The following is a 25,539-nucleotide window of genomic DNA, read 5'->3' on the forward strand; positions in this document are numbered from 1 at the left end:
TCCCAGAGGCCCTTTCCATGTACAACTGGTTCATCTCCTATGGAGGATACTGATTCATTTCTTGTCTTTTGCAGAGAAACTCTGAGAGCTTTGTAAGTCCTGTGCCACCCTCTCCCGTGTGTACGATCTGAGAGCCTCTCCTGTGCCCTTTCTCTCATGAGGTTTCTTTGTTCTACTTCAGGCTGGAGAAAAGCCCAGAAAGTGGATGGTGAGTAAATGGGAGTTTTTGTTTTTCATCAAAGACTGCTTCATTTAATAGGTGCTTTTATTCTGATCCTTTCCTCCGAGGCCTTGCTCACTCTTAACACAATCTGGACTTAATGCCTATAGTCCAGTCACTCTGCTCACACCTCATGGATGCCCCAAAGGTTTTTCGAATCTGTGGCCAAAACTGAACTCCATCTCCTTCCCTGTCACCCTGCCCTTCCTCCTCTACACCCCTGCTGCAGGTGCTGCCACCACTCACCCGAGTGGGCTCCTTTCTCTCCTCTCTTCGGGGCAAGTCCTTTTACTGCTTAGCCCCAGACCCCTTCTCAGGCAGAGACTACATCTCCCAATCTTTCTTCTTTTATCACAGATCCCTGGGACTAGATTACCAAGGCCCTTCTCTTAACAGCAAGCTGCTTCCATTCCCCTAAGAGCTACTGCTGCCCTTTTCCTTTTTAAGACTTTTTGTCTAGGGAGTTCCCTGGTGGCCTAGCGATTAAGAACCTAGCATTGTCACTGCTGTGGTTCGGCTCCAATCCCTGGCCCCAGAACTTCCACATGCTGCTGTTTTTGAAGTTTGTATCATTGACCATAGCCTCCAGTTTCAAAGGAAACTTGCTAAAACAGAAATCTGATTACATTCCTCTAAATTCCTAAAACTTCCGCAGCTTCCCATTGCCTTTTGCTGTCTTATCAGGATGGGGAATGATATGGACATTTGTAAATTCTAAAAGAATTTTCAAATTTTTGTGAAAAACTGTCTTGGAGTTCCATTGTGGCTCAGTGGGTTATGAACCTGGCTAGCATCCATGAGGCCTCATTCAGCTGGTTAAAGATCTGGCTTAGCGGTGAGTCCTGGTGTAGGTCATAGCTGCAGCTTGGTTCTCATGTTGCTCTGGCTATGGCGTAAGCCTGCGTCTGCAGCTCCAATTAAACCCGTAGCCTGGGAATTTCATATGCCATAGGTGCAGCCCTGAAAAGAAAAAAGAAAAATTGTCTTAATGTCGATTTTACTCCAAACATCCTAAGCAGATGCTGTATCACCTACTTAACATCTTTGTAATCAATTTTTTCTGAGTGGTTCCAGTTTCCAAGCTAACTGCTATATTCATAATTTCATTAGTAATAAATGAACTCCCTAATGACAGATTTTAACTTTTTTGTTTGTTTGTTTGTCTTTCCAAGGCATATGGAAGTTCCCAGGCTAGGGGTGGAATCAGAGCCATAGCTACCACAGCCACAGCCACTTGGGATCCGAGCCGCGTCTGCAACCTACACCACAGCTCACGCCAATGCCAGATCCTTAACCTATTGAACCAGGCCAGGAATCAAACCCGTGTTTGTGGGATACCAGTCAGGTTCATTACTGCTGAGCCACAATGGGAACTCCCAGATTTTAACTTTAAATGCTACATTTTTTAATTGGCTCCCTCAGGAGTTTGAAGTTATATTTTCAGATGTATTTGGAAATTAAGTTTTGTCTAACCAAGGTTTTTATATAACTCAACTGAAGAAAAACTACACTAAAATATAAAGTCCAATCCGTGCATTCTTTTATCCCTGTGTTGCAGGCACACAATGGCCCAGTCCCATTTCTGCTCTATCTCTGGACACTTCTCTGCATGTGCTGCCCCACCCTGGCTTGACCACGCCATCTGCAGCGCCCCAATGCATCATTCAGTTTCCTGCTTCTGTGTGCATTTCCTTTGCCTGTTCGCCACACCTGGTTAACCCTGTTTACTCAGTCAGACAAACTGAGACAGGCTCCTTAACTTCTCTGAGACTATTTTTCCCATACCTAGAAATTGACTTAATTACAACTACTACTCGAGCAGATGTTAGGAAATGAGATACGTGCTAGTTCTGTACTGGGTATGCAGGATACCCAGTACAGAACTAGCACGTAGCTAAGTTCAGTGAACATTAGCTGCGAGCCTCATCACCACATCCTTTTACCACGTCTCTGAAGCTGATGCAACCCTCTGCCCCAGAGAGAAAAGAGAAGCGGAAGGTGCCAGACTTCCTGTCCTGCCACCTGCACCTGTCCTTTCTGATCTGTTTGCTCTGATTTCAACAGAGCAGATGTCTTTTGCCTTTCAACTAAAATGAAGGTTATTTCTTCATTTTCATCCTGGACTCCTCACGCTCCAGCTTCCCTCAGGGATTCTTTGTCCATTTCATTCATGTATTCATTCATTCATGTACCAACTCAGCAAAGGCCCATGACCATTAACTATGTGCCAGCTACACTTTTAGGTGCCAGCCAGGGGCACAGAAATGAACTTAACAAAAGTGTTTCATTCGCAAAGAACCTACCCTCTAATGGAAGAAGATAGAAAAAAGAAATAGTAAAATACATGGTTCGGCACATGATGCTATGTGCTCAGGAGATCATGGAATGTGGGACTGGAAGGTGCAATTTAAAATAGGGTGATGATTGTACACGTATTGGAATCAACTATAATTCAATTTAAAAATTAAAATAAAATAAAATAGGGTGATGAAGTAAGGGAGTAAGCCACAAAAATAACTAGGGGGAAAGCATTCCAAATAGAGAGAACAGCAGTGCCAAAGCACGCTGGTTTGTTTGAAGAGCAGCAAAGGGGCCAGTGCAGCCAGAGGACAGAGTGACCAGGAGGATGAGAGGGGATCATATCGGAGGGGTTTGGAGGACCAGTCAAATATGGCCTTGAAAGCCATCGTGCTGGCCTTGGCTTTGCCTCTGAGAAAGGCGCCACCTGTGCGTTTTGAGCAGAGGAGGAACTGAAACTGAGACTAGGCTCCAGGAAGGGTAGAAGGGGCAGGATAGAAGCCAGAATTCAGCTGGGAGCCACTGCAGCCATCAGGGGAAGGGACGAGGATGGCTCATACCAAGGGGGTGCTGGAAGTGGTGAGAAGGGGTCAGTGCTGGGTTTATTTTAAAAAATAGAGTAAAACGGCTTTGCTGATAGATTTGAGGTGGAGTGTAAAGTAAACGGAGGAGTGGATCAAAGAAGGATGCCTCCAAGACCTAAGGCTTAAGAAACTTTAAAGATAAAGTTGCCAATTACTATGATGGGGAAACTGAGGGAGATTCAGGTAGTGGGCGCAAAGAGAGGAGGAAGCACAGAATCAAAACTTAGGATACATTGAGGAGCCTTAATTAGTGAACCAAGTGGAGACCCAGTGTAGACAGCTGTAACCAAACGTGCAGTCCATACAAGAGGTCAGGGCGAGAAATATAAATTATTCTTTCTTCCTCTTCTGTATCTTTTGTGTGTGTGTGTGTGTGTGTGTGTGTGTGTGTGTGTGTGTGTGTGTGTGTGTGGTGACCTTGCATAACTGAAAATGCCTTTATCTAAAAGATTTTTTAAAACTTTCTTAAAATTGAAATACAGTTGACTTACAAAATTGTATTAGTTTCAGGTGTATAACACAATGATACAGAATTTTTGCAGGTGTTATTATAAGTCCTTCCCAGATAACTTAAGTAGCCAGTATTAGTCTCAACTCCATCCTACACGTGAAGAATCCAGGATACTGAATAGTTAACTAAACCGGCTTTGGGTTTCATGGCTAATGAGTCACAGCTAACAACATACTGGGGTGCAGAGAAGAGCCATCAGCTAGTAGATGATAAGCCACAGTGCTCAGACACACTAGCCGCTCCCCAGGTAAAGGTATAAAAAAGTGCATGGGAGTCCCTTGTACCAGCAAGAGGTGGTATATTAACTATGAAAAAGAGATGCTTCCTTCGGAGACTAACTAAATAAAAGAGACAGATTTCTGGGCAGTTGGCCGTACTTACTGCACCCAGGACAGTGTATAGATCTTGGAAAAGATGCGAGAGGAGCTCCTGCACTGGCTCAGCGGTTTACCAACCCGACTGGTATCCATGAGGATGCAGGTTCAATCCCCGGCCTCACTAAGGATCCGGGCATTGCTGTGAGCTGTAGTGTAGGCTGCAGATGCAGCTCAGATCCCACGTGGCTGTGGCTGTGGCTGTGGCTGTGGCCGTGGTGTAGGCCGGCAGCTGCTGCAGCTCCTTCGGCTACTGAAGCAGAACGAGGAGTGACATGTAAAGAACTCCCAGTGGAGTCCAAGCCCATAGTTAGGAACCAAGAAGGGGGAACAGGAAGAGCCCTTTTCGTCTGGCCTCCCTCTCCCTGGCACTTGTGAGGGAAGGCAGCCAGACAAGCTCAACAGATGAGTGAAGAGGGCCCCAGAGAAGGGAAGAAAAGGCCTAGAAAGGGCCAAGAAATGTGTATTTCTCTATCATCCAGGGAGTGCTCACCTCTCTTTTCTCTATTGTGGACTGGAAAAAAAGCTCGAAATTAAGACATAATAAAAGACACAGAGACAAGATACAGATCAAAGGTGGGACAGGGGACTCAAGACCTCATAGATCAAGAGCCCCAAATGTCAGTGCCTCACTGCTTTTATTGTGCTCGTTGGTATTTTTTAAATGTTGGGAGCTTCTGTCGTGGCACAGCAGAAACGAATCCGACTAGGAACCATGAGGTTGCGGGTTCGATCCCTGGCCTTGCTCAGTGGATTAAGGATCTGGCATTGCCCCGAGCTGTGGTGCAGGTCGCAGATGCAGCTCAGATCCCATGTTGCTGTGGTTGTGGTGTAGGCCAGCAGCAACAGCTCCGATTACACCCCTAGCCTGGGAACCTCCATAGCTGCAGGTGTGGCCCTATAAAAACAAAAGAAAAAAAAAAAAGTGAGTAAGGGGGGAAAGGTTTCAGGGCATGGCCACCTCCAGGCACGCAGCAAGTTATTTTTTAACTCTTAACCTTTGAGCGTCTGATCATTTCTATAGGGCACGATGAAGACCGGGACAGCTACCTATGCATAACATCTACAGAATAATATGTGTCTGCACTGATCCGGGTTGCCAAAGTCCGCACTTTGCCCTCTCAGTTGATGCATGTCCTGGTGTTCCATCCTTTTCAGCCCACTTCTCACAGTTAATCGTATGCTTGCTATGTGCTGTCTCATAGCCAGGAAGGAGTTAGGGCAAGATATCAGGGTCAGGGAAAGATGGGGGACAGGTGTTTCCCCACAGGGGTGGTACAAAATGATATGGGAGATGAGAGGATGAGGTGGGAGCGAAAGATTCGTGATCAGCCACCTCTGCCCCCAGGGACCTGGGTCCTCTGGATTTGGGGATTCTGGATAGTCTCCTCTTTGTAAGTTTCCGAACTCTCCTAGGAGCTCTCTGAAACATGCTCTTGAGGCTTACACCACAGCTACTTTGCGGAGGAAGGATAGGAACTTCATGGGTTAGGACCGGCTCCTCTTCCCTCTTTTTCCAGTCCTTGAGAGCTTGGGATGCCAGACTCGACCTGGCATCTTTTCTCTCTCACTCTTTACGCAGTTTACATTGATAGGGATGGAGGAGACACAGGTATTTTAGGAGTCCCAGTAAAGGACCACAGATAATGAGGAAAACTTCGGGGACAGTGGGAGATCTCGGTAAGTAAATAAATTGCTCAAAAAAGCCTTCAGCACAGGGCAGGTTTGCTGCATTAGTGGAGCCTTGAGTATTGCCTCAGGTCATTGGGTGGGGAGATGGGATGAGTCCTGCATTCATAGTCAGACCAAGGGCAAGAGTTTGAGGACCACCCTTCTGCGGATTTGAACACACACCTTACGGGGTACTAAGGAGGAGCTACTACTCCCAGAAAGGAAGAGGCGGGCTTTTCCAACCCCCACTCCCCTGGATGATGAAACTGTAGCCCACCAGATCCTCAGGCAGAGCTTCGTGCCTGCCTGCTTCCATCTCTCACAAGCGTCCTATCTGAATAAATCTATTTCTTGCCTATCACTTTGCCTCTCGCTGAAGTCCTTCCGCATGGAGACATGAAGAACCTGAACTTCAGTGTGTCCAGACACAGGGTGAGTGATTCTAATTTAAAACCTTGGGTTCAAGTCCCAATCTGGGTTTAGGCTGGGTTCGAGTCCCGATACGTGGGTTCGAGTTCCAATCTGTGTTCTGGCTAGGTTCAGGCAGTTGATACTGTCAGTTTCAATGTGGCTCTGGATCCAGACATGGCCAACTTTGAACGCTTTGTGCCTGAAACAAGAATATATTTATATTTTAAAATTTAATATACATTTGCATAGCACTCACTATGTTAGGCCCTTTATAAGCGTTAATTTAATACTTTAAACTTATGAATTAGGTTTTATTATTCTATTTGAAATTATTATTAATTCTATTATTATCCCCTTTTTACAGATTCAGACACCTAGAACAGAATGGTTAAGTAATTAGTCCAAGGTCACACTGCTAGTTGGATAGAGGAGTTAGAATTTGAATCCAGGCCCCTCAAACCTGCACCCCAACACGGCCATTGCAGTGACAACCCTGCATCTTTAACCTGTTGTGCCACAAGGGAACTCCCCCAAGTGCACATTCTTAATCAGCAAATTAAGCTGACTAATGAGCATCTACTTAAATGTGGGGGCAGAATGAGTGGATGGGAGACTTAGATGACGTTTTATGCTTTCGATTTGATATTTGAACCATGAGAATGTAACCCACTGTAAATTTTAATGAGGAAAAACTTGATTCCAAGGCTCAAGTAACACATCCACATGTGAGAGGCAGCCACTGCAAGACAGGTAGTAATATTGTGTTATTGCTATAACTATAAACCCTTGCTAGGGTTTACTAAAGTCTTACCTAAAGTTCTCTGAGACTTTAAGAAGAGAACGATCATTTAAGGTCAGGAGCTAAACTCCATGATCCCTGCCCTGGGGGTGAGAGGCTAACACCGGATCCCATGGCAGGACCCCTTCTTCAGGAGCGCGCAGCACTGGATCGCTGTTTTCTTGGAGAACCTGACTGCTGCTTCTTGCAGTGTCTAGTTACTTCCTGCGGCAGCAGAAGAAGGAAAAAGAGGTCTCTTCCTGGAGAAAGAAAGAGAGAAAGAGGAAAAAGAAACTGCCAAGGCGGAAAAGGAGCAAGAACAAAAAAAAAGGTATCTAACCCTGAGAGGGAAGCTTACCAAAGGGAGCTCAACCACCTCACCCCATCCCCACTCCACTCGCCCATCCAGGCACTGGGTCATTTTTAAGGTTTGTTTTCCAGAAGTCTTCCTCCCTCAATCCCCATAACAGTCAGTATTTTAAAAGTTCTTACATTCAGCTCCTCGGAGTTCTTAATTTATAACTGACTTATAAATGAGAAGTTTCTCTTGTGGTTTAGTTTGGGAGTGACCATCCAGTAAAAGATGCAATGTGGTTTATGCACACAAAACAACCTTGGCTATCCTCCCCGAGGCGGGTGTACAGCCTGGCAGCGGGACCAGGTAGAGCCACCTCAGTCCCATCGGGACGTAGTCATGCCCCCCCCTTCACTATTCGAGTTCAGTAACAGTGCAGATTCCATGTGGCCTTTTCGCTACTCTCCGAGAAGTGCCTGATGATGTTGATGCACTTAGAGACACAAGAACAGTCTTTGCTATTATTGCATAAAGCCATAAATGTACATAATTTATGTTTAAATGGTTAAAAAAAAAAAAAGCAGGGGGAGTTCAACCACCTTGCTCAGTGGTTGCAGAGTCAGTCCAGCATGAACTCAGTGAGTTCTGATTCACCCCCACCCCAGAAACTAAGCACATCCTCCCACCTCCACTTTAGTCTTCGCATGACTTATCGTCTTTCTTCCTTTGCAGAGTGGAGAAAGACCCAGGACATGGCTTGTGAGTGGCTCTGACATATTCTCTTGCATTCGCATCTAAGACTGTCTCGGCCGAAATATTTTCCAGCCCGTTTTCTCAGCCCCTAACTCTGTCCTGGGCTGCGGAATGTTCTGGATCCTTTCCCCCAAGGAAAGAAATATGGGTGGCTAATGGGGGGAAGTAGTGGTGGGGAGAATCATGTGTGTGTGTGTGTGTGTGTTTTAATGATGAAAAGGACACTCAATCTCCTTCTATGAGGTGTTCACAAACTCTTAAGCCTAACAATGCATCTCAGAATAGCCAGGGAATGCCAAAGGAAAAGGGGCGAGGAGAATGGAACTCCATATAAGAAGTGCCTTCCCTATACCTGGAACCTCACTGGTTGCTTTACATAATATGCAGGCTACTGAGAAGAAAACAAAGAATACAAGATTTAAGAAAATCAGAGGGGGAGTTCCCATTGTGGCTCAGCAGTAAAGAACCTGACTATTATCCATGAGGGCTCAGATTGGATCCCTGGCCTCACTCAGTGGGTTAAGGATCCTGTGTTGCTGTGAGCTGTGGTGTAGGTTGCAGACGTGGCTCAGATCTGGTGTGGCTGTGGCTGTGGCATAGGCCAGCACCTGCAGCTCCAATTAGACCCCTAGCCTGGGAACTTCCATATGCCAAGGGTGCAGCCCTAAAAAAAAAATAAATAAGTAAAAGAAGAAGAAGAAAAAGAAAATCAGACAGGGAAAGAGAAAAGCATCTCTTAAAAAGTGCAGTAAGAGTTCCCTGGTGGCACAGAAGGTTAAGGATTTGTCACCGCTACAGCTTGGGCCACTACTGTGGCATAGGTTTGATCTCTAGCCCAGGAACTTCCACATTTATGGGTATGGAAAAAGAAAGAGCAGTAGCCACAGTGACTCAGTTGCTGTATAAATCTTTTTAAAAAATAGTATCTCAAAATTTCTTCATTGAATTGCCCAATTCTTTTCAGAAGGAAGCAAGAAATAACACAAATTGAGATAGATGGATTCTAGGATACATTTACAGGAATGCATACACACAGGGACCCCTCTGCCCAGCCAGGAAAACATTGACCCAGTGACTGCTGATGGATGTCCCACACTTGATACAAGGAAGAGATAAGGGAGGGGAGAGTTGAACAGGCAGAGGGCAGAGGTAGGAAGGGGAGGATGGTCAAAAAGAAGGAGAGATGGATGCAAAAGGAAGAGAAAGGAAAAGACAGATCAGCTGATGTCTCTCCCTTTCTTCCACTGTAGGTGGGTCGAAGTCTCAAGCTTATGCTTGTGAGTGACCTGGATGTCCTTTGAGTTTCCTGGCACAGGTATACTCAGCATGTAAACACTTTTTCTGCCGTGTGATCCATTGGCATTCCTGGTAGGAATACTCAGATCTGACCCAGAGGCTCATTTCCCAGAGAGGATACCTCTCCAGCTTTTCCACAGCCTCAGAGGACCTTCAGATACAGCATCTGGGCACTTTCTGTTGCCTCTCACCCTGCTGGCACACAGGCACACGGCCTCGCATAGCCTGGCCATGTCCCCTGCAACCAGAGCATGATGGGGTGAAGGAAGTACACATTTTCTGAGGAGTTTTATGCTTGATCTGTCAGAACCGTAGATGAAGGAGGCTGGACACTGGAAGAGACTGAAGAAAGGGACACAGAAAAGGCTTAGTGAGGAGAATGGGTGAGAGAAAGACAAAATTAATGAATTTTCTTTATGTATCTCCTTTTTTTCAGAGTGGAAGAAGGCCCTCTTTCAAGCCGGTGAGTCAATTACTCCTCAAGGACAACAACCCTCTCTCTTCTTTCTCCTTCCAATCTTTGGCTGGTACCTCCCATTAGCCAAACCCAACAGGTGACCAGAGGCAAGTGAGCCCAGGGATACTGCTGAAAGAGGACAGATTCCTGAGACCCAGAATAGGGTGGAGAAAGATGGAAAGTGGGAATGGTAGCATGTAAAGCCCCCAGCATGGTCCTTAGCGTAGAAAAGGCATGGCAGCTAGCATAACATTAGGCACTTCCTCCATGCCAGGCCCCGAGCCAAACACACAACTTGTGTTGTCTTCCTACCCTAGAGATTACTATTTTTATTTGTTTGTTTGTTTCTTTTAGGGCCACACTTGAGACAAATGGAGGTTCCCAGACTAGGGGTCAAATCAGAGCTGTAGCTGCCGGCCTACACCACTGCCACAGCAGTGTCAGATCAGAGCCGAGTCTGTGCCCTACCCCACAGCTCATGGCAACACCGGATCATTAACCCACTGAGCTAGGCCAGGGATTGAACCTGCATCCTCATGGATATTAGTTGGGTTCTTAACTCTCTGAGCCACAATAGGAACTCCAGAGAGATTACTATTGAGTTCACCCAAGTAATCCAGAATAATCATCCTATGAATCCAGGATAATTTTCCTACTTTAAGATCCATATCCTTGGAGAGTTCCCTGGTGGTCTAGTGGTTAGGATTTTGGTGCTTACACCACTGTGGCCTGGGTTCAATCTCTGACTGGGACACTGAGATCCCACCTCAAGCTGCTGCTCACCATGGCCAAAAATAAATAAATAAAAACACAATAAAAATATTCATAACGTTATTTCTCTCTGTAAGGTCTCTTGTGCCACGTAAGGTGTAACGATACATCACGGGTTGTTAAGATTATGGTGGGAACTCTTCAGCCTACTGCACACAGTCACCACCTTGCTTACTCTGAAGGAGCCCTCCATCCAGTACACACTAAGGGCCTCCTTGACTGGAGAGAGTCCTATGAATCTTAATGAGAGTGACTCTTTTTGGAAATTTTATCTGTAACCCTACATTTGCTTACTAGACCGAGGTATACAGGTCAGAGTGTCCTTTTGCAGAAAAGATAATGCTTACTGTTGATGTATGGTGAAATTTCTACCTAATCCCATCTCTTGGGTTCCCCAAAAGCTGACTCTGAGTCAAAGACTTGGGGTCAGGTTGTCTCTTTGAGAAGTGATTACAGGGAACCCAGGTTGGGGAACAAATAAGAGAAAAGCCAAGTAAGTGAAAAATGACATTGTGTACTTTAATCTGTCCGTTATCATGTGGGCAACTGGGGTTCATCCCACTGGGGACTAAGAAACATGTGAAATTGTGAGATATGCTTATGTTTACATCATCACCTCCCCACACCCCAACCCCAAGCACTAAACAGACGGACAGACAGACAGACAGACACACATACACACACACACATTTCTACTTACAGGAGGCCTCTCCTGGTGATTAGCAGCAATGCCACAATCCACGGGGAATCTCAAGGCTTTTTAAAAACGAAAAGTATCTTGAAAAAGGAAATTTTAAAAAGGTTCGGAGCAGCTGTGCGATTTTAATTCCCAAACTGGTCCGTGTATTCTACCCAGTAACCAGTGAGAAAGTAGGCTCAGGGACGCCATTGGCTGGCTGACCCATAGCGGCTCTAAATCATTCATAGGAAATCTTGTGACTGTGGTTGCCGAGTGGGCCTGTTCCCAGGTCCCGCAGTTCCCGAGCCGCGACCAGCTGCAGAAGGAGAAAAGCCTTTTTGCTTTCGGGACGATTTGGTCGAGTCGTGCCCATGGTCGGCTTAGAGGGAGAAGGGACAACCAGAAAATCATCGTTTGAGCGTCAGAGGAGAAAAGAAAACACAGAAGTTAATTCTAAAAGGTAAGAAAAGGAGGGGACACGCTCCGGCTCAGGATGGAGTGGGAGTGTGGTAGGCGGCGGGGCGAGGCGTGGGGGGAGGTGGACAGAACCGGATAAGCTGGACTGGCGGGCTTCCTGGGAGGGGATGCTTCCGGGGCGGGGGGAGGCTCTCCGCCCCTTTGCTTGACCTGGATTCCACCCTAATTCTCAGGGGGGAGGGAGGTTAAGGAAGAATATCTAGTGACATCGAAGAAACTCAACTCCATCCGGAGAAGTGAGCCAAGGAAGAAGGAAAACTGTCTTCTCCATCTTTGCAGTGTGGGCTTATTCCGTGGGGTGCTGATGAATCACTCTATTGGGAGATACCTGAACTGGGAGAGGAAGGGGGCCGCCCAAGACAGACATTGGGGCGCTGATGATACCAACAAGGGTTACAGGGAAGCTTGACCTAAATCAAAACTGTGGTGCCAAGTCTCCTTGGCTGATTGTCTCCTAGGCCTCCAGTCCCTGCCTCTGGTGGGTGTTTCGTCTTTGGTGCTTTATGGAGCCAGTTGCTTCTTCGCATTTCTCCCTGCCAGGCTCCCTTCTCTTCTTCCACCTCCTCAGCTCGTTTGCACCGGTCTCAGGTAGGGGTGCATGCCACTAGCTCCTACTGACTTATCAGAAAGGAAAATCAACACTTCAGTCTGCCAGGAGGAAGAGTAAAGAAAGGCTGCAGTTTGCCACCTTTCATGCGTTTCAGTGCACTCCATTAGCAATCCACCGAGAGCCACAAGGGCAAGCTGTGTATATAACCTAAAAACTCTTAGTAGCTACATTTTAAAAAGTAAAAGAAAGAGATGAAACAAACTTTCATTATATATTTTAACTCCAAATAACCAAAATATTATTCAAACTTAATTCATGTAAAATGTTGACAGTGAGACAGTTAACATTAAGTTAATTTAATTTGTTTTTTTGGTTTTTTTGTTTTTTTTTTTTGCTTTTTAGGGCCTCATCTGTGGTATATGGAGGTTCCCAGGTTAGGGGTCCAGTCAGAGCTACAGATGCCAGCCACAGCCACATCAGATCCCCAGCCGAGTCTGCAACCTACACCACAGCTCACAGCAATGCCAGATCCTTAACCCACTGAGCAAGGCCAGGGATGGAACCCCAAACCTCATGGTTCCTAGTGGGATTCGTTTCCACTGCACCATGATGGGAACTCCAACACTATTTAATTTTAAATTTTCAAAATCGTGTGTATTTTACATGCACAGCATGCTTTAACTGGGACTATCTGGTGGCTATCGTATTGGACAGCTCAAATTTACACCGTTTTCTATGCACTGTGCTAGATCAGGGAATGGAAGAAAACCTCTGTAAGCTCAGGGTCAGTGTGGGTGCTCAGGGCGTGCGTCTTGATTGTTGATGAAGCATTAGCACCCTCAATAGACACCCCTAGTACCCTTCTAAGTATTTGTCAGTACCAATCAGCCGAATCTCTGGACTCTCAGAGTCCTCAGCTGGGAATAGAAGTGTCTGTCTCCTGGAATATCAACCTCCTTTCCTGCCACAGTTGGTGGCTGGTGCCCTGGTCTGATTCTTTGTTGTGTCGAACAGTCCCGTTTACTGTCCTGGGACCCACTGATCCAGTCCTGGCCATGGTGGGAGAAAACACCCATTTACCCTGCCACCTGTCACCGGAGAAAAACGCTGAGGAAATGGAAGTGCGCTGGTTCCGGAAGCAGTTTTCGCCGGCAGTGTTCGTGTACAAGGGCGGGCGGGAGAAGACGGAGATGCAGATGGAGGAGTACCGGGGAAGAACAACCTTTGTAAGCGAAGATATCACCAGGGGGAACGTGGCGCTGATCATACACAATGTCACAGCCCATGACAATGGCGATTACCGATGTTATTTCCAAGAAGGCAGATCCTATGACGAGGCCATCACGAGCCTGAAGGTGGCAGGTACGTCCTTTCATTTTGCTTGGTTGCTTTCTCAGTGTGACTCTTAGGGAAAGTTTTTCTCCTCACCTCAGGCTCCCTGCAGACCTGTGGATTTTTGCCTAGAATCCTCTTTAAACAGCGAGGGTGGGCCTTCCCCTGCTCAAGGGCCCAATGCGTGTGTTTTTTGGGGTTTGTTTTTTTTTTTCTGCCAAGTAGTGGGCATAGACTCTTGAGACTCACACACAGAATTTAGCTGCAGCCTTGAGCAGCAGAGAATGCTTAATCCCTGCAAATTTTTCTTATACTTTCTTAGAGATGGCTGATCATCTTTCTCAGTAACGTGTTTTAGAACTAGACATTTTTATTGTGAAATATAATACTCAGACGGAAAAACTCATAGAACACTAATGTACAGATTATTGAATTATGAACCATAACCCCTGTAACCACTACTCAGGTTAACAAATAGAACGCTGTGTTCACCTGACTGTTTAAGTTCACTAGGGCTGTCATAGCAAAATACATAGATTGAGTGGCTTAAACAGCAGAAAGGTATTTTCTCACTGTTTTGGAGGCTGGAAGTCCATGATCCAGCTGTCAGCAGGTTTGGTTTCTCTTGAGGCTTTTCTCCTTGGCTTGCAGCTGGCCACCTTATCTCTGGGTCCTCACGTGGTCTTCTCTCTGTGTCTTCAAGTGGTCTTTCCTCTGTGGGTGCCCATCCCTGATGTCTTTCTTGGTGTGTCCTAATCTTATAAGGGCACCAGCAGATTGGATTAGGGCCCACCCTAACAGCTTCATTTTAACTTAATTACCTCTGTAAAGGCCCTCTGTCCAAATACAATCACATTCTAGGATCTTGGAAGTTAAGGCTTCAACATACGAATTTTTCGGAGACAAAATTCAGTTCAGTCCACAACATGCCGCTTCTCAAAATTCCTGTGATATCTTTGCAGCTGTAAAATGAGAAATATTTATCTTTATCCTCAATAGATACTACAAATTTTGTTTCCAAAGTGTTTGTACCAATATACGTGCCTACCAATCATGTATGATGCTCCGTACATTTTTCATTAAGTCCAAGGTCAACTTTTTTTTTTTTTTTAACCACTAAAGTTTTTTATTATTTTACTCCGTATTTGAGAATTTAATCAGTGTTTTGGGTCCCCTTCATTGAGCTAGCTTCCTCAGGAGGCATTTCATTGGTGCATCTGCACCGGTTCCAGCTCAGGTAAGGTCAACTTTTTTACATGTGATTTCGATGTTTTTTTCTTTCTAGAAAGTTCTTTTCCATGACTGTGAGGCTCAAAGACCATCTCTGACCCTTTTCATCCACCTTCCCTATTTTTTTCCTCAGCACACAGTATCTTCTAACAGAATATGCATCTTATTTATCCTATTATGTCTTTTCCACTACAATGTAGACTTAAGGATTGTGTTCTATTTTGCTCCTGCTGTATCTTTAGAACAGAACCTGGAGCCTTACAGGCGCTCAACAAATATTATTGAATGAATAAATGAATCTGCTCCATCAAGCTGTAAGTAGTCATTACATCATGCCTGAGCTATCTCTATTCTAAGCCTGAGATCTGGGGTTTTTTGTCTTTTTACCTTTTCTAGGGCCACTCCTGAAGCATATGTAGGTTCCCAGGCTAGGGGGTCTAATCGGAGCTGTAGCCACCAGCTTACTCCAGAGCCACAGCAACACGGGATCCGAGCCGTGTCTGCAAGCTACACCACAGGTCACGACAACGCCGGATCCTTAACCCACCGATGGAGGCCAGGGATCGAACCTGCAACCTCATGGTTAAGCCATGATGGGAATTCCTGAGTTTTTTTTCTTTTTTAACCTTTGCCCATGAGCCTCTAATTAGTCTGTGCTTTTAATCATCTTTGATGCCTGCATTTGTCAGGATCAGCTAGGTTATGCTCCAATAACAAGCAGCCCTCAAATCTTAGTAGGTTAAAACAACGAAGATCTATTTCTAACATATGAAATATATCCTTCATGAGTCTGGTGGGCTCTGCTTCACACAGACTTCCCTGGAGCTTTGCAGTTCTCCTGAAGGAAAGCGAGACCAGCACATCACTCACTGGCTCATAAAACATCTGCCTGGGAAGTGTTAACACGTTATTTATACTCCCATATCATTGACCAAAGTAAGTCACGTGGTTATGCCTAACTGTACAAGAGAGGGAAATATAAACCTGAACATGTGCCCAGGTGAACTGAAACTTTTTATGGACAGCACTGAAGTGTACCCTTTCAGGTTTTTGTTACTAGACATTCTTTTAAAATGCTAAGAGTCCATATCACAATCAGAACTAATCAAGACCTGACAACACCATCACTTATTCACAGCTATGTCTCCTGCATCTAGCAAATTGCTTGGCACCTGATAGGTAAGTGCTTAATAAATAGTTGTAAAAAAATGAAGGAGTGAAATAAATGAATTGCTGAAATTAAAATCAGAATGGGGAAATTTATCCTTGGGCTCCTTCCCATCACAGACATTCACAAATTCATTCCACAAATATTTAATAAGCATCTCTTATGTTCAAGTCACTGTTCTAGAAACCAAGGATAAATCAGTAAACAAAATATATGAAGATGCCTTCTCTCATGAAACTCACATTCTGGAGGGTGCAGAGAGCAATAAGTGAAATAGTTAAATTGTATTTTATTCCAGATGGTAATGAGTACTATGGAAAAAAGAAAGCAAGGAAGGGGTTGAAAGTGCTAGGAGGCATGGAGGTTGGGGAAAGCTTCTCTGAGAAGATGGCCTTTGAGCAAAATCAGAATGAAATCAGGGAGTGAACTACATTTCTGGGGCTTCCTAAGAGGATCTAGTGTGAAGTCCCATCTAGCACAGCAGAGGGCTCTCGGGTTCCTGATAGGGAACCATATAGTTTATCTTTCAAACTGTACAATTTTTCGAGTGACAGGAGGCACTGTAGGTAATCAAACCAGACAATTGAAATAAACAAGCACTCCCTACCCCACCTTTTTTTTTTTGGCTTTTCAGGGCTGCTCCCACATCACATGGAAGTTCCCAAGCTAGGGGCTGATTCTGAGCTGCAGCTGCTGGCCTATGCCACAGTCCCAGAAACAGCAACGGGAGATCCAAGCTGCATCTGCAAACTACACCACAACTCACAGCATCGCCAGATCCTTAACCCACTGAGCGAGGCCAGAGATCAAACCTGCAACCTCATGGTTCCTAGTTGGATTCGTTTCCACTGAGCCACGATTGGAACTCCTTGAGCCTGCATCCTTATGGATACTAGTCAGATTCCTTACCATTGAGCCACAAAGGAAACTCCCAGGACATCTCATTTCTTGGTAAATATTCATTTTGCCTTCTATCCCTTTCCCCAGATACAAGTTGTAGTAAGAGTGACTGACACTCTTAGTAGTAAATTATATACTAAGCCTGGTGGCTCCAGAGAGAATGAGTGAGAATTTGACAGGGCTTCAGAATAGACGTGGCATTTAACTGGGATTTCTGCTAGCTTATTGGCGTTAAGTAGGACCTCACTTCCAGTGTCAGTGTATTATAGTTTAAAAGAAATGTTTGAAAATTGGAAAAGCCTTTAAGATAATACATAAATCAATGGCATTTCACTCTGTCAGACCAGTAGAAGTGATGTTTGGAGACAGTGCCACCTTCCCAATGGGCCTCAAATATAACAGGTAGGAAAACCCATCCGTGAAAGGGGTCTCCTCAGAAAGGCAACTTTGTATCTGATTAATACAAAATATCATGGAAGAAGGGTTTCTCCACCCCTGTGTCCTCTGTTGGCAGCAACACTGCACAGCTGACCAACATGGGTTCATGTGTGGCAGGAATTTTCCATTGTTTTCCTGTAAACATGACCCTGGCCTTGTGGGCCGCACTCTGAATTAAGTTGTACAGTAGTTTTGTGGTTGTTGTTTTGGGGTTTGGTTAATTGGCTGGCTAGTATTGTTAGATCTATTGTCTCATGTTTACCTTTATTGAATCCCCCCCCCAGAACGATTTGTAAGATTTCTTTCCAATGTGTCGAGTTCTTTTGACTCTTACTCCACTTCAGAGTTTCTTTCAACATGCAACTATTTTATTTTTCCATCTTGAAAAGATCAAATTGAGCGGGAAGCAGTAAGACTTATGTGACTGCCTTAATTTTGTCTTTGGTATAATTTGTTGGATCATCTGAACAAAGAAATTCCTTAAAAAGAAGTTTGGATAATTGCTGGATTCCTGGGAGGTCTCTTAGGACCATGCATTTGCAGCTCGGTCATATCTGGTGTTGTCTTTTATAAAGATAGAATAAGTTAAGAAGACTTGGATTTTTTTTTTTAAGGGCCATGCCTTCAGCATGTGGAAGTTCCCAGGTTAGGGGTTGAATCAGAGCTGCAGTCTGCAACCTACACCACAGCTCACAGAAACGCTGAATCCTTAACCCACTAAGCGAGGCCAGGGCTGGAACACACATCCTCATGGATACTAGTCAGATTCTTAACCCACTGAGCTGGCAATAAGGAGGTGATATTGTTATCTTAAGGACCCCAGGAGCATCCAGATCTAATAGGTGGATACTGTCAGGGGACTCTAAGAAAATTACTTAATGACTGAGCCCCAGAAAGGTACACATTTCTGAATTGGGGTAAGAGTTGGCTTTGCACGCTAGCTCTGTCCATTCTCCCCCAAACCAGTAGCTCCTTAGGATTATCAGCTAGCTGTGGTGATGTGAAACCCTACACCAGAAGAGGGACAGTGTCTTGAGGTCAAAAATTTCTTAAGATTCTGCCAGCCTGGCAGGTTTCTGTCCTTATTGCCTTAACCTAGAACTTCAGGAATTCAAAGCTATTAAGTCCTCCCAAGGCAGAAAGGGAAATCTCCAACCTACTTGTTTCTGGTCACAGTAGACACACCCAACCAGAAGTGAGAAAATTAAAATCTCTAGCTGAATGACTCAATCAAGAAACATTTATTAGGAGGCAGAGAGATGCTTGCTCCTGTAACAGGATCTGTCAGTGGAGCACAAAGAAAAGTGCAATTGTAGGAATTCCCTTTGCGGCTCAGTGGTTAACGAATCAGACTAGGAGCCATGAGGTTGCAGGTTCGATCCCTAGCCTTGCTCAGTGGGTTAAGGATCCAGCAGAGCTGTGAGCTGTGGTGTGGGTTGCAGACGCGGCTCTGGCGTAGGCCGGCAGCTACAGCTCCGATTAGGCCCCCTAGCCTGGGAACCTCCACATGCCTTGGGAGCGGCCCTAGAAATGGCAAAAAAAAAAAAAGAAAGAAAGAAAGAAAAGAAAAGTGCAACTGTAATCCTGCCCAACCCCCAGCTCAAAGTGTGCACAATTTTTTAGCCATGTTGGTCTCCTGGTGTTCTCCAAGGTCACTGCTTTCTTTCCTCCTTTCCTCCTTACTTTCTCCTCCCTCTTTTCATTCCTTTCTTTCTCCTTTCTCAGAAGAGGGTGCCTGGAATATGCATAATCAGTTTCTCTGGACACTGTACTCTTGCTTTCTCCTCCCTTCCCTTGGCTCTCGTCACTAAGAGCTGATCTTCTAAGACACTGGCTAAGACACCATTACCTCTTGAGCTGAGCCCTGGTCTCTCTCCCCAGGCCTGGGCTCTAAGCCCATCATTGAAATGAAGGGCCATGAAGATGGAAGCATCCGGCTGGAGTGCACATCTACAGGATGGTACCCACAACCCCACGCGGTGTGGAGGGACCCTTATGGGGAGATCATGCCCTCCCTGGACGAGGCTTACCCTGCGAATGCAGATGGCCTCTTCCTGGTCACCATGGCTGTGATCATCAGGGACCACTCTGTGAGGAACGTGTCCTGCTCCATCAACAACACCCTGCTCAACCAGGAGAAGGAAACTGTGATTTTCATTCCAGGTTAGTTCCCCGCTCTCTGGAGGCTCACTTCATGGAGGCAGGATCCTCAGCCGACAGATGGGAGCCCAGCATGGGGATGGGGAGTTGGGGAGGGTGGAAGGGTCTTGGGCCCTGAAGAGCTGGAGACTGCAGCCAAGCCAAGGCTTTGATCCTTGACACAAGAGGAAAATCAAATATCAAAACACAGGAGGAGAAAGCCTCTTCTCTGAGGGTAAATCTGATCCCCCCCCCCCCGTTATGGTCCTTATCCTGCAGCAATTTTCATTTTTTTTTAAAAGATTTTAACAATAACTTTTATTTTCACTTTATTAGATTATATAACATTGATGATCAAGAATTTTAATAATTTTGCTTGATCTGAAGCAATTTTCAAACATCTAGAACAATAAAGCAATAGACAGTGGTATGGGCAGGTGGTGTCTGTTGAAACCCTTCCTTCCTGCCCAGGAGATTTCCCAAGGGACCGAGCTGGAAAAATTCTGTCTGTAAATATTCATAAATTCATTAAACAAATACTTAAAAAGCATCTTCTATGTTCAAGACACTGTTCTAGAAACCAAAGATAATAGTAAACAACATACATGAAGATACCTGCCCTCATATAGCCAATGTAGGCAGTAAATGAAATCGTTCATTAAAACAAGGAGCGAAATAAATTGTGGATTATATCAGATGGTGATAAGTACTGTAGAAAAAATAATAATGGAGGAAGGGGTAGGGCGCATTAGGGGCATAAGGCAGTTTTAATTGTAAATGGGATGATCACGGAGGGCTTCATGGAAAAGACGGCAGTTGGAGAAGCAAGGAGTGAGCCATGCAGGTGTTTGAGGACTGAGCAAGCCAAGTGGCAGGAACAGCATGTGCAAAGGATTGAGGCCGGAGCATAGCTGGCAGTTTCAAGGACCCCACCCCACCCACACCTACACACTGAGAGGCAGGTGTGGCTGGAATGGATTGAATGCAGGGAGAGTTGGAAGAGATAAATTCATTCATAGAGGCAACAGGTCCAGATCACACAGAGCCACAAATGGACTTCGGCTTTTAGTTTGCGTGAGATAGGAAACATTGCAGCATTTTGAGTAAAGAAATAACATGATCTCACTTTGGCTGCTGTGCTGAAGACCACAGAGGGTACGGGCAGAAGCAAGGAGGAGGGCATTGCAGTATTCCAGGCAAGAAGGGATGGTGGCTGTACTGATTCAGTATGGCTGGTTAGGTCTCAGTCACCCTGTCCCCTACCCATGGCGACTCCAGGTGTAACTGTTTTCTTTTTGTTTGCTGGGCCCCCGACCCTGGCGATCACTGTGGGGTGAGCCAGTGCAGAGCCAAAGTCTCTTTCTCTAACTGGGGTGTCTGAGAGAGGGGCTTTCACCCTGGAAGTCCTTTTTCTCACTAAATGGGACATTTTGGGGGTTCCCTTTTCAGATTCCTTTACTCCCAGCACATCTCCCTGGATGGTGACCCTGGCTGTCGTCCTGCCTTCTCTGCTTCTCTTTGTCTCTGCGACCATCTGTCTCATCAAGAAACTCCACAGGGAAAAAGAGATTCCGTCGGTACAAAAGGAGATTGAAAATGAAGAGAAAGAAATTGCACGTAAGGAACTAGGGAAAGATCATGTGGAAAAAGAGAAAGAACGTCAAAAAAAAGGTAAAAGAGTAGGAAGACAGTTCACTGTCATACAGAAGACACAGCTCAGGCAGCTAAGAGCCTGGGTAACAGAGAGAGGAAATGATTAAAGGCCCCAGCAAGGGCTTGAAACGCCTGACCTACTAATGAATCCTTCCCACCTTGCTTTCTTCCATTCTGCCAATGTTGCAACCATTCACCTGGCTACATATAACCCTATGCTGTTGAACAAAAGCAAACATGAATAAGTACAGCTACTATCCAGCCACCTGGTCATGTAACATTTCTGGTATCTTGACAATTCCCTAGGTAGCTGGGGTGGGGTGGGGAGGGATAACATTCATAGAAAGGGCCAGCTTTTCATCATTTAGGACAAACATAAATTCTCTTAGTTCTCTTGAGGACATTCATTTGGTTCTGTTTCTTTTTCAGAGCAACTCCAAGAAGAATTGCGTAAGTTTGACATTTCCCAAACTAACCCCTGTATGATTTGTATTCCGCTCGGTTAGCCATTATCTCATGAAGCTCACTTCTCTGCCTGTCCCGTTGCAGGATGGAGAAGAAGTCTCCTACATGCGGGTGAGCGCCTCAGACATTCCCTCAGATCCTGAGCTTTCACCCCACCAGCCAGCCAACAGGACACATTAGAGCAGATGAACAAGGGGGCCCAAGGCTGGCTGCGTGGAGGGTTCACGAGCAGCATCCCACCCAAAGCTGGATCCTACCTCTGCTGCCAGAATCCCCACAGCTCTTACCCAGCTCTATAGCTTACTTCCCACCATCCTTTCTTCTTTAGAACAATTACATCCATGACTATCAAAGGTCTACCATATATAGTAGACCTTTGGCCAGATTACATTTTAATAGCCATTGCTCTTTGGATCTTGGATTAAGTTGAAAGAAGACAATACTGGCTTAGGTGTTTACAACCTGGGAGATGGTGTATTCTACACAGTGAAAGTGGAAGCCATTAATTCCCAGGCCCATCTCAGGGATGTACCAGCAGGTGACAGAAATGCCTTCTTGCTCGAAGAGAACACGAACACTCTGTATCTAGCCTGTCAAGGGAGGGGATCTGGGCAAGCGACAGAGCACGGGGTCCAATTGCCTGGTCCTAATGAGCACTGAGTTTTGTGGTTTGTCCTGCTGAAAAGCGTCAAAGAATCCAGGTTCTACAAGATCCCACGGCACTTGGACCTTCCTCTTTTGATTTCAGAATGATCATAGTCAGACGTATCCACCTCTAACACAAAATCATTGTGTTTAAATGATTTTTCTTTTTCTCCAAGTAGACTGACTAAGTAATAGTAACTGCAGATGGGAAAGACCTGCAGAATGTTGGGGATCTGAAGCCTTTCTTATATCCCGAGAGGTCATAGCTGCAGACTTTAGACCCATGTCATTTTTTTTTTTTTTTTTTTGCCATTTCTTGGGCCGCTCCCTGTGGCATATGGAGGTTCCCAGGCTAGGGGTCGAATCGGAGCCGTAGCCACCAGCCTACACCAGAGCCACAGCAACGCAGGATCCAAGCCACCTCTGCAACCCACACCACAGCTCACGGCAACGCCAGATCGTTAACCCACTGAGCAAGGCCAGGGATCAAACCTGCAACCTCATGGTTCCTAGTCGGATTTGTTAACCACTGAGCCACGACGGGAACTCCTAGACCCATGTTGTTAAAGCAAAACTGGATGGATATAGTTCCCCCTGCCTTTTGTCACGCATACCTCTCAGGCAACGGGTTGACTTTGGGGGACATTACCCTTCTCTACCCTTTGAAGGGTGCCTTTGTTAGTCATTTAAGTCAGTTGTCACCTGGTTAAACTGGAAGAACACTGAGGACCAGTGTAGGGACCCTTGATCACCCTTATATGTGTAGGGAGAAATTCTCCTTAATGGCCTAATTGGGAGAGCGGGAGCGGGATAGGACCTCTTTCCTAGTTTAAGCCAAGTGGGAAAGTTTTTAACTAAAGAGAGTCCCAGAGATCATATATTGAATAGAAAAAGGACATATCTGAGAAAGCTGAGAGGAAGCGGAAGCTGTTTATTTCAGCTCATTGGCTACTCTTTCTATATGCCTTAGAGCCCCAGTTTTCCTCTATCTGAGGCTGTGTTCCTGCCACTCAAGAGGTAGAAGTGCAGCCTCAGTAATTCCCTCTTTGAGCTGCCTAGAACTCAGGATCAGGGGCCTTCATGGACAAGCAGATTTTGGGGCACCAGGGACCATAATCTCCCAGGACCCCAGGCCTAAACCTGAGATTTCCTCTGCAGCGGATGTGGTCCTGGACCCAGACACCGCCCATCCCGAGCTCTTCCTGTCAGAGGACCGGAGAAGGGTGAGGCGGGGCCCCTCCAGGCAGAGCGTGCCTGACAACCCGGAGAGGTTTGACTGTCAGCCTTGCGTCCTGGGCCTAGAGAGCTTCTCCTCAGGGAGACATTACTGGGAGGTGGAGGTTGAAAACGTGATGGTGTGGGCTGTGGGGGTTTGTAGAAACAGTGTTGAGAGGAAAGGAGAGATCCTACTGCTTCCTCAGAATGGCTTCTGGACCCTGGAGATGTTTGGGAACCAGTACCGCGCCCTGTCCTCCCCTGAGAAGATTGTCCCCTTGAAAGAGCGCCTTCACCGAGTTGGCATCTTCCTGGACTATGAAGCTGGAGATGTGTCCTTCTATAACATGAGGGACAGGTCGCACATCTATACCTGTCCCCGTTCGCCCTTCTCTGAGCCCCTGAGGCCCTTCTTGAGGCTGGGGTCTGATGACAGCCCCCTCTTTATCTGTCCAGCATTTACAGGCGCCCAGGGGGTCATGGTGCCTGAGGGTGGCCTGGTCCTTCATAGGGCAGAGACCCACCACAGCCTCTGGGACCAATTCCCTGGTCTCAGAACCAAGTAGAGAAGCCCAGGCCACCTCTACTATCACAGCGCAGCGCCCCCTGGAGGAGAACCACCCTCCTTCCTTCTGGTCATGGAAGAGAATCTCCTCCAGAGGTCCCCTGGACACCTACAAGCTCCAGCCCCATGTCTCCCTCATGAGGCTGGTGCGCTAATAAGTCACTTGCATGTAACCACGGGGCAGGGTCCAGTCTCAGGAACACTAGTACTGCCACATGTCTGCCAATCAAGAAGCATGTGACAGGCAGAAAACTGGCTGCCGTAGCATCAGAGGGACACAGTCAGCCTGCTATGGAGTTGGCATCAGATATTGTGGATTTGGGGCGAGAGCAACACGACAACCAGGATGTAAGAGGGGAGGGGGAAACCACGCAGGGAGGTCAGAGATGGAGGAGGTAAGACCAGAGAGGTGGATCAAGGCGATGGATGTGCTTGTGCCCCATCATGACAGCACAGGGGTCCCAGGAGCTATTGGTCCACTTCCAACCCATCCCCAAGATTTCCAGAGCACACAGTAAAGTTCCTCAGGCCTAGATCTGGGATGGGGAAGGATGAAGGATGAAGATGCATCTGAGTCTGGCCTGGCTCGGGTATCCCCACCATAAACAAGGCATCTATACGTAGTTACAGAGTGGGCCAAGGTTTAAGGTCCCAGCTGAACAGGTAAGCATTGGACCAAGTGGATTTCAAGGTCAGGTTCAGTGGAGAGAACAATGCTTTCCAGCTTTTGGGCCTCAGGATGCCTTTAGATACTTAAAAATTATTGAGGACCCTGGAGAGCTTTTGTTCATTTGGGTTATATCTATCAATATTTGTGGCATTAGTGATTGAAATGAAGAAATTTTTTAATGTATTTATTAATTTATATTACAATAGCAACACACCAATTTTAGGTTAATATAGAAAAACATGTTTCACGAAAAAAACTTGTTTCCAATGCAAAATAAATTTGAGAAGTGTGGTATTCTTTAATGTTTTTTTCAAATCTAATAATGTCTGGCTTCTAGAAGGTGGCTAGATCCTCACATTTACCTCTGCATTCAATGTTGGGATATCACAGGTCATGGAGACTCTAGGAAAATGCCACTGTACACTAGTGAAAGAAGGAGAGCAAAAATGACAAATAATGTCTCAGTAATATTATTATGGAATAATATTAACCTTGCAGGCTCCTTGAAAGTATACCAGGAACTCCCCAGAAATCTTCAAAACATCTTTTGAGAACCAGGATAGAGGATCCTGGAATTGAGTTAGGCATCTAAGATGATGACTTAAATGGTAATATGTTGGATTTTACATAATTCAGCCATCTATTTGTAAAACTTGCCTAAAAAATCAAAAAGATATTTTAAAAGCTCAAAATTGTATTACTGTAATGGACATGTTCTAGAAAGACCAGGAACACTGAAATGGGTGATTTATTGAGATAGAAGACTGGGTTATTAATGTGTATTGCATGTTTTTTTTATTTTTGGTACTGTTGATATAATACTATTTGAACAGTTTTTTGGTTTTTTTTTTTTTTTCTAACAGCATATGGGGGTTCCCAGGCTAGGGGTTGAATCAGAGCTGTAGCTGCTGGCCCACACCATAGCCATAGCAATGTGGGATCTGAGCCATGCCACATCTATGACCTACACCATAGCTCACAGCAATATCATATC

At 45.7% G+C, this 25,539-nt stretch overlaps 1 protein-coding gene and 1 long non-coding RNA gene across 11 annotated transcripts; one reads left to right on the forward strand and one right to left on the reverse strand.

The window, feature by feature from the left end:
• Window positions 1-4,551: 4,551 nt before the first annotated feature.
• Window positions 4,552-11,628, reverse strand: LOC106507685 (uncharacterized). Its single transcript, XR_014809773.1, has 3 exons — window positions 11,120-11,628; window positions 6,881-7,107; window positions 4,552-6,268 (listed from the first exon to the last, which is right to left on the reverse strand). It is a non-coding gene; the product is annotated as an uncharacterized LOC106507685 (long non-coding RNA).
• LOC100626604 (butyrophilin subfamily 2 member A2) lies at window positions 11,355-24,839 on the forward strand. 10 transcript variants are annotated; one of them, XM_084967651.1, is made up of 9 exons: window positions 11,355-11,558; window positions 12,034-12,163; window positions 13,140-13,487; window positions 19,075-19,356; window positions 20,782-20,949; window positions 21,415-21,435; window positions 21,535-21,561; window positions 23,254-23,318; window positions 23,517-24,839. In XM_084967651.1, the coding sequence occupies exons 2-9, from the start codon at window positions 12,079-12,081 to the stop codon at window positions 23,874-23,876; spliced, it is 1,356 nt and encodes a 451-aa protein (XP_084823777.1). In that variant the 5' UTR covers window positions 11,355-11,558; window positions 12,034-12,078; the 3' UTR covers window positions 23,877-24,839. The 10 variants fall into 10 exon arrangements, with proteins under 10 accessions (XP_084823777.1, XP_084823776.1, XP_084823780.1 ...); XM_084967650.1 differs by having other exon boundaries at window positions 20,782-21,003; window positions 23,254-24,839; XM_084967654.1 differs by lacking the exon at window positions 21,415-21,435 and having other exon boundaries at window positions 20,782-20,972.
• The last annotated feature ends 700 nt before the right edge of the window (window positions 24,840-25,539 follow it).

This window comes from Sus scrofa, chromosome 7 (assembly GCF_054392235.1).
Source record: "Sus scrofa isolate SSC_HxYL_T2T_F1_AM1 chromosome 7, Sscrofa_HxYL_maternal_Yorkshire_Landrace_v2.0, whole genome shotgun sequence".
Lineage (NCBI taxonomy): Eukaryota > Metazoa > Chordata > Mammalia > Artiodactyla > Suidae > Sus > Sus scrofa.

Excerpts from the sequence above, each read along its gene's own strand:
- LOC100626604 (XM_084967650.1), top strand. The coding sequence starts at position 12,079 with ATGGAGCCAGTTGCTTCTTCGCATTTCTCCCTGCCAGGCTCCCTTCTC. Across the intron at positions 21,004-21,414 it reads GAAAGAACGTCAAAAAAAAG|AGCAACTCCAAGAAGAATTG; the intron begins GTAAAAGAGTAG and ends TTTCTTTTTCAG. Across the intron at positions 21,562-23,253 it reads AAGAAGTCTCCTACATGCGG|CGGATGTGGTCCTGGACCCA; the intron begins GTGAGCGCCTCA and ends TTTCCTCTGCAG.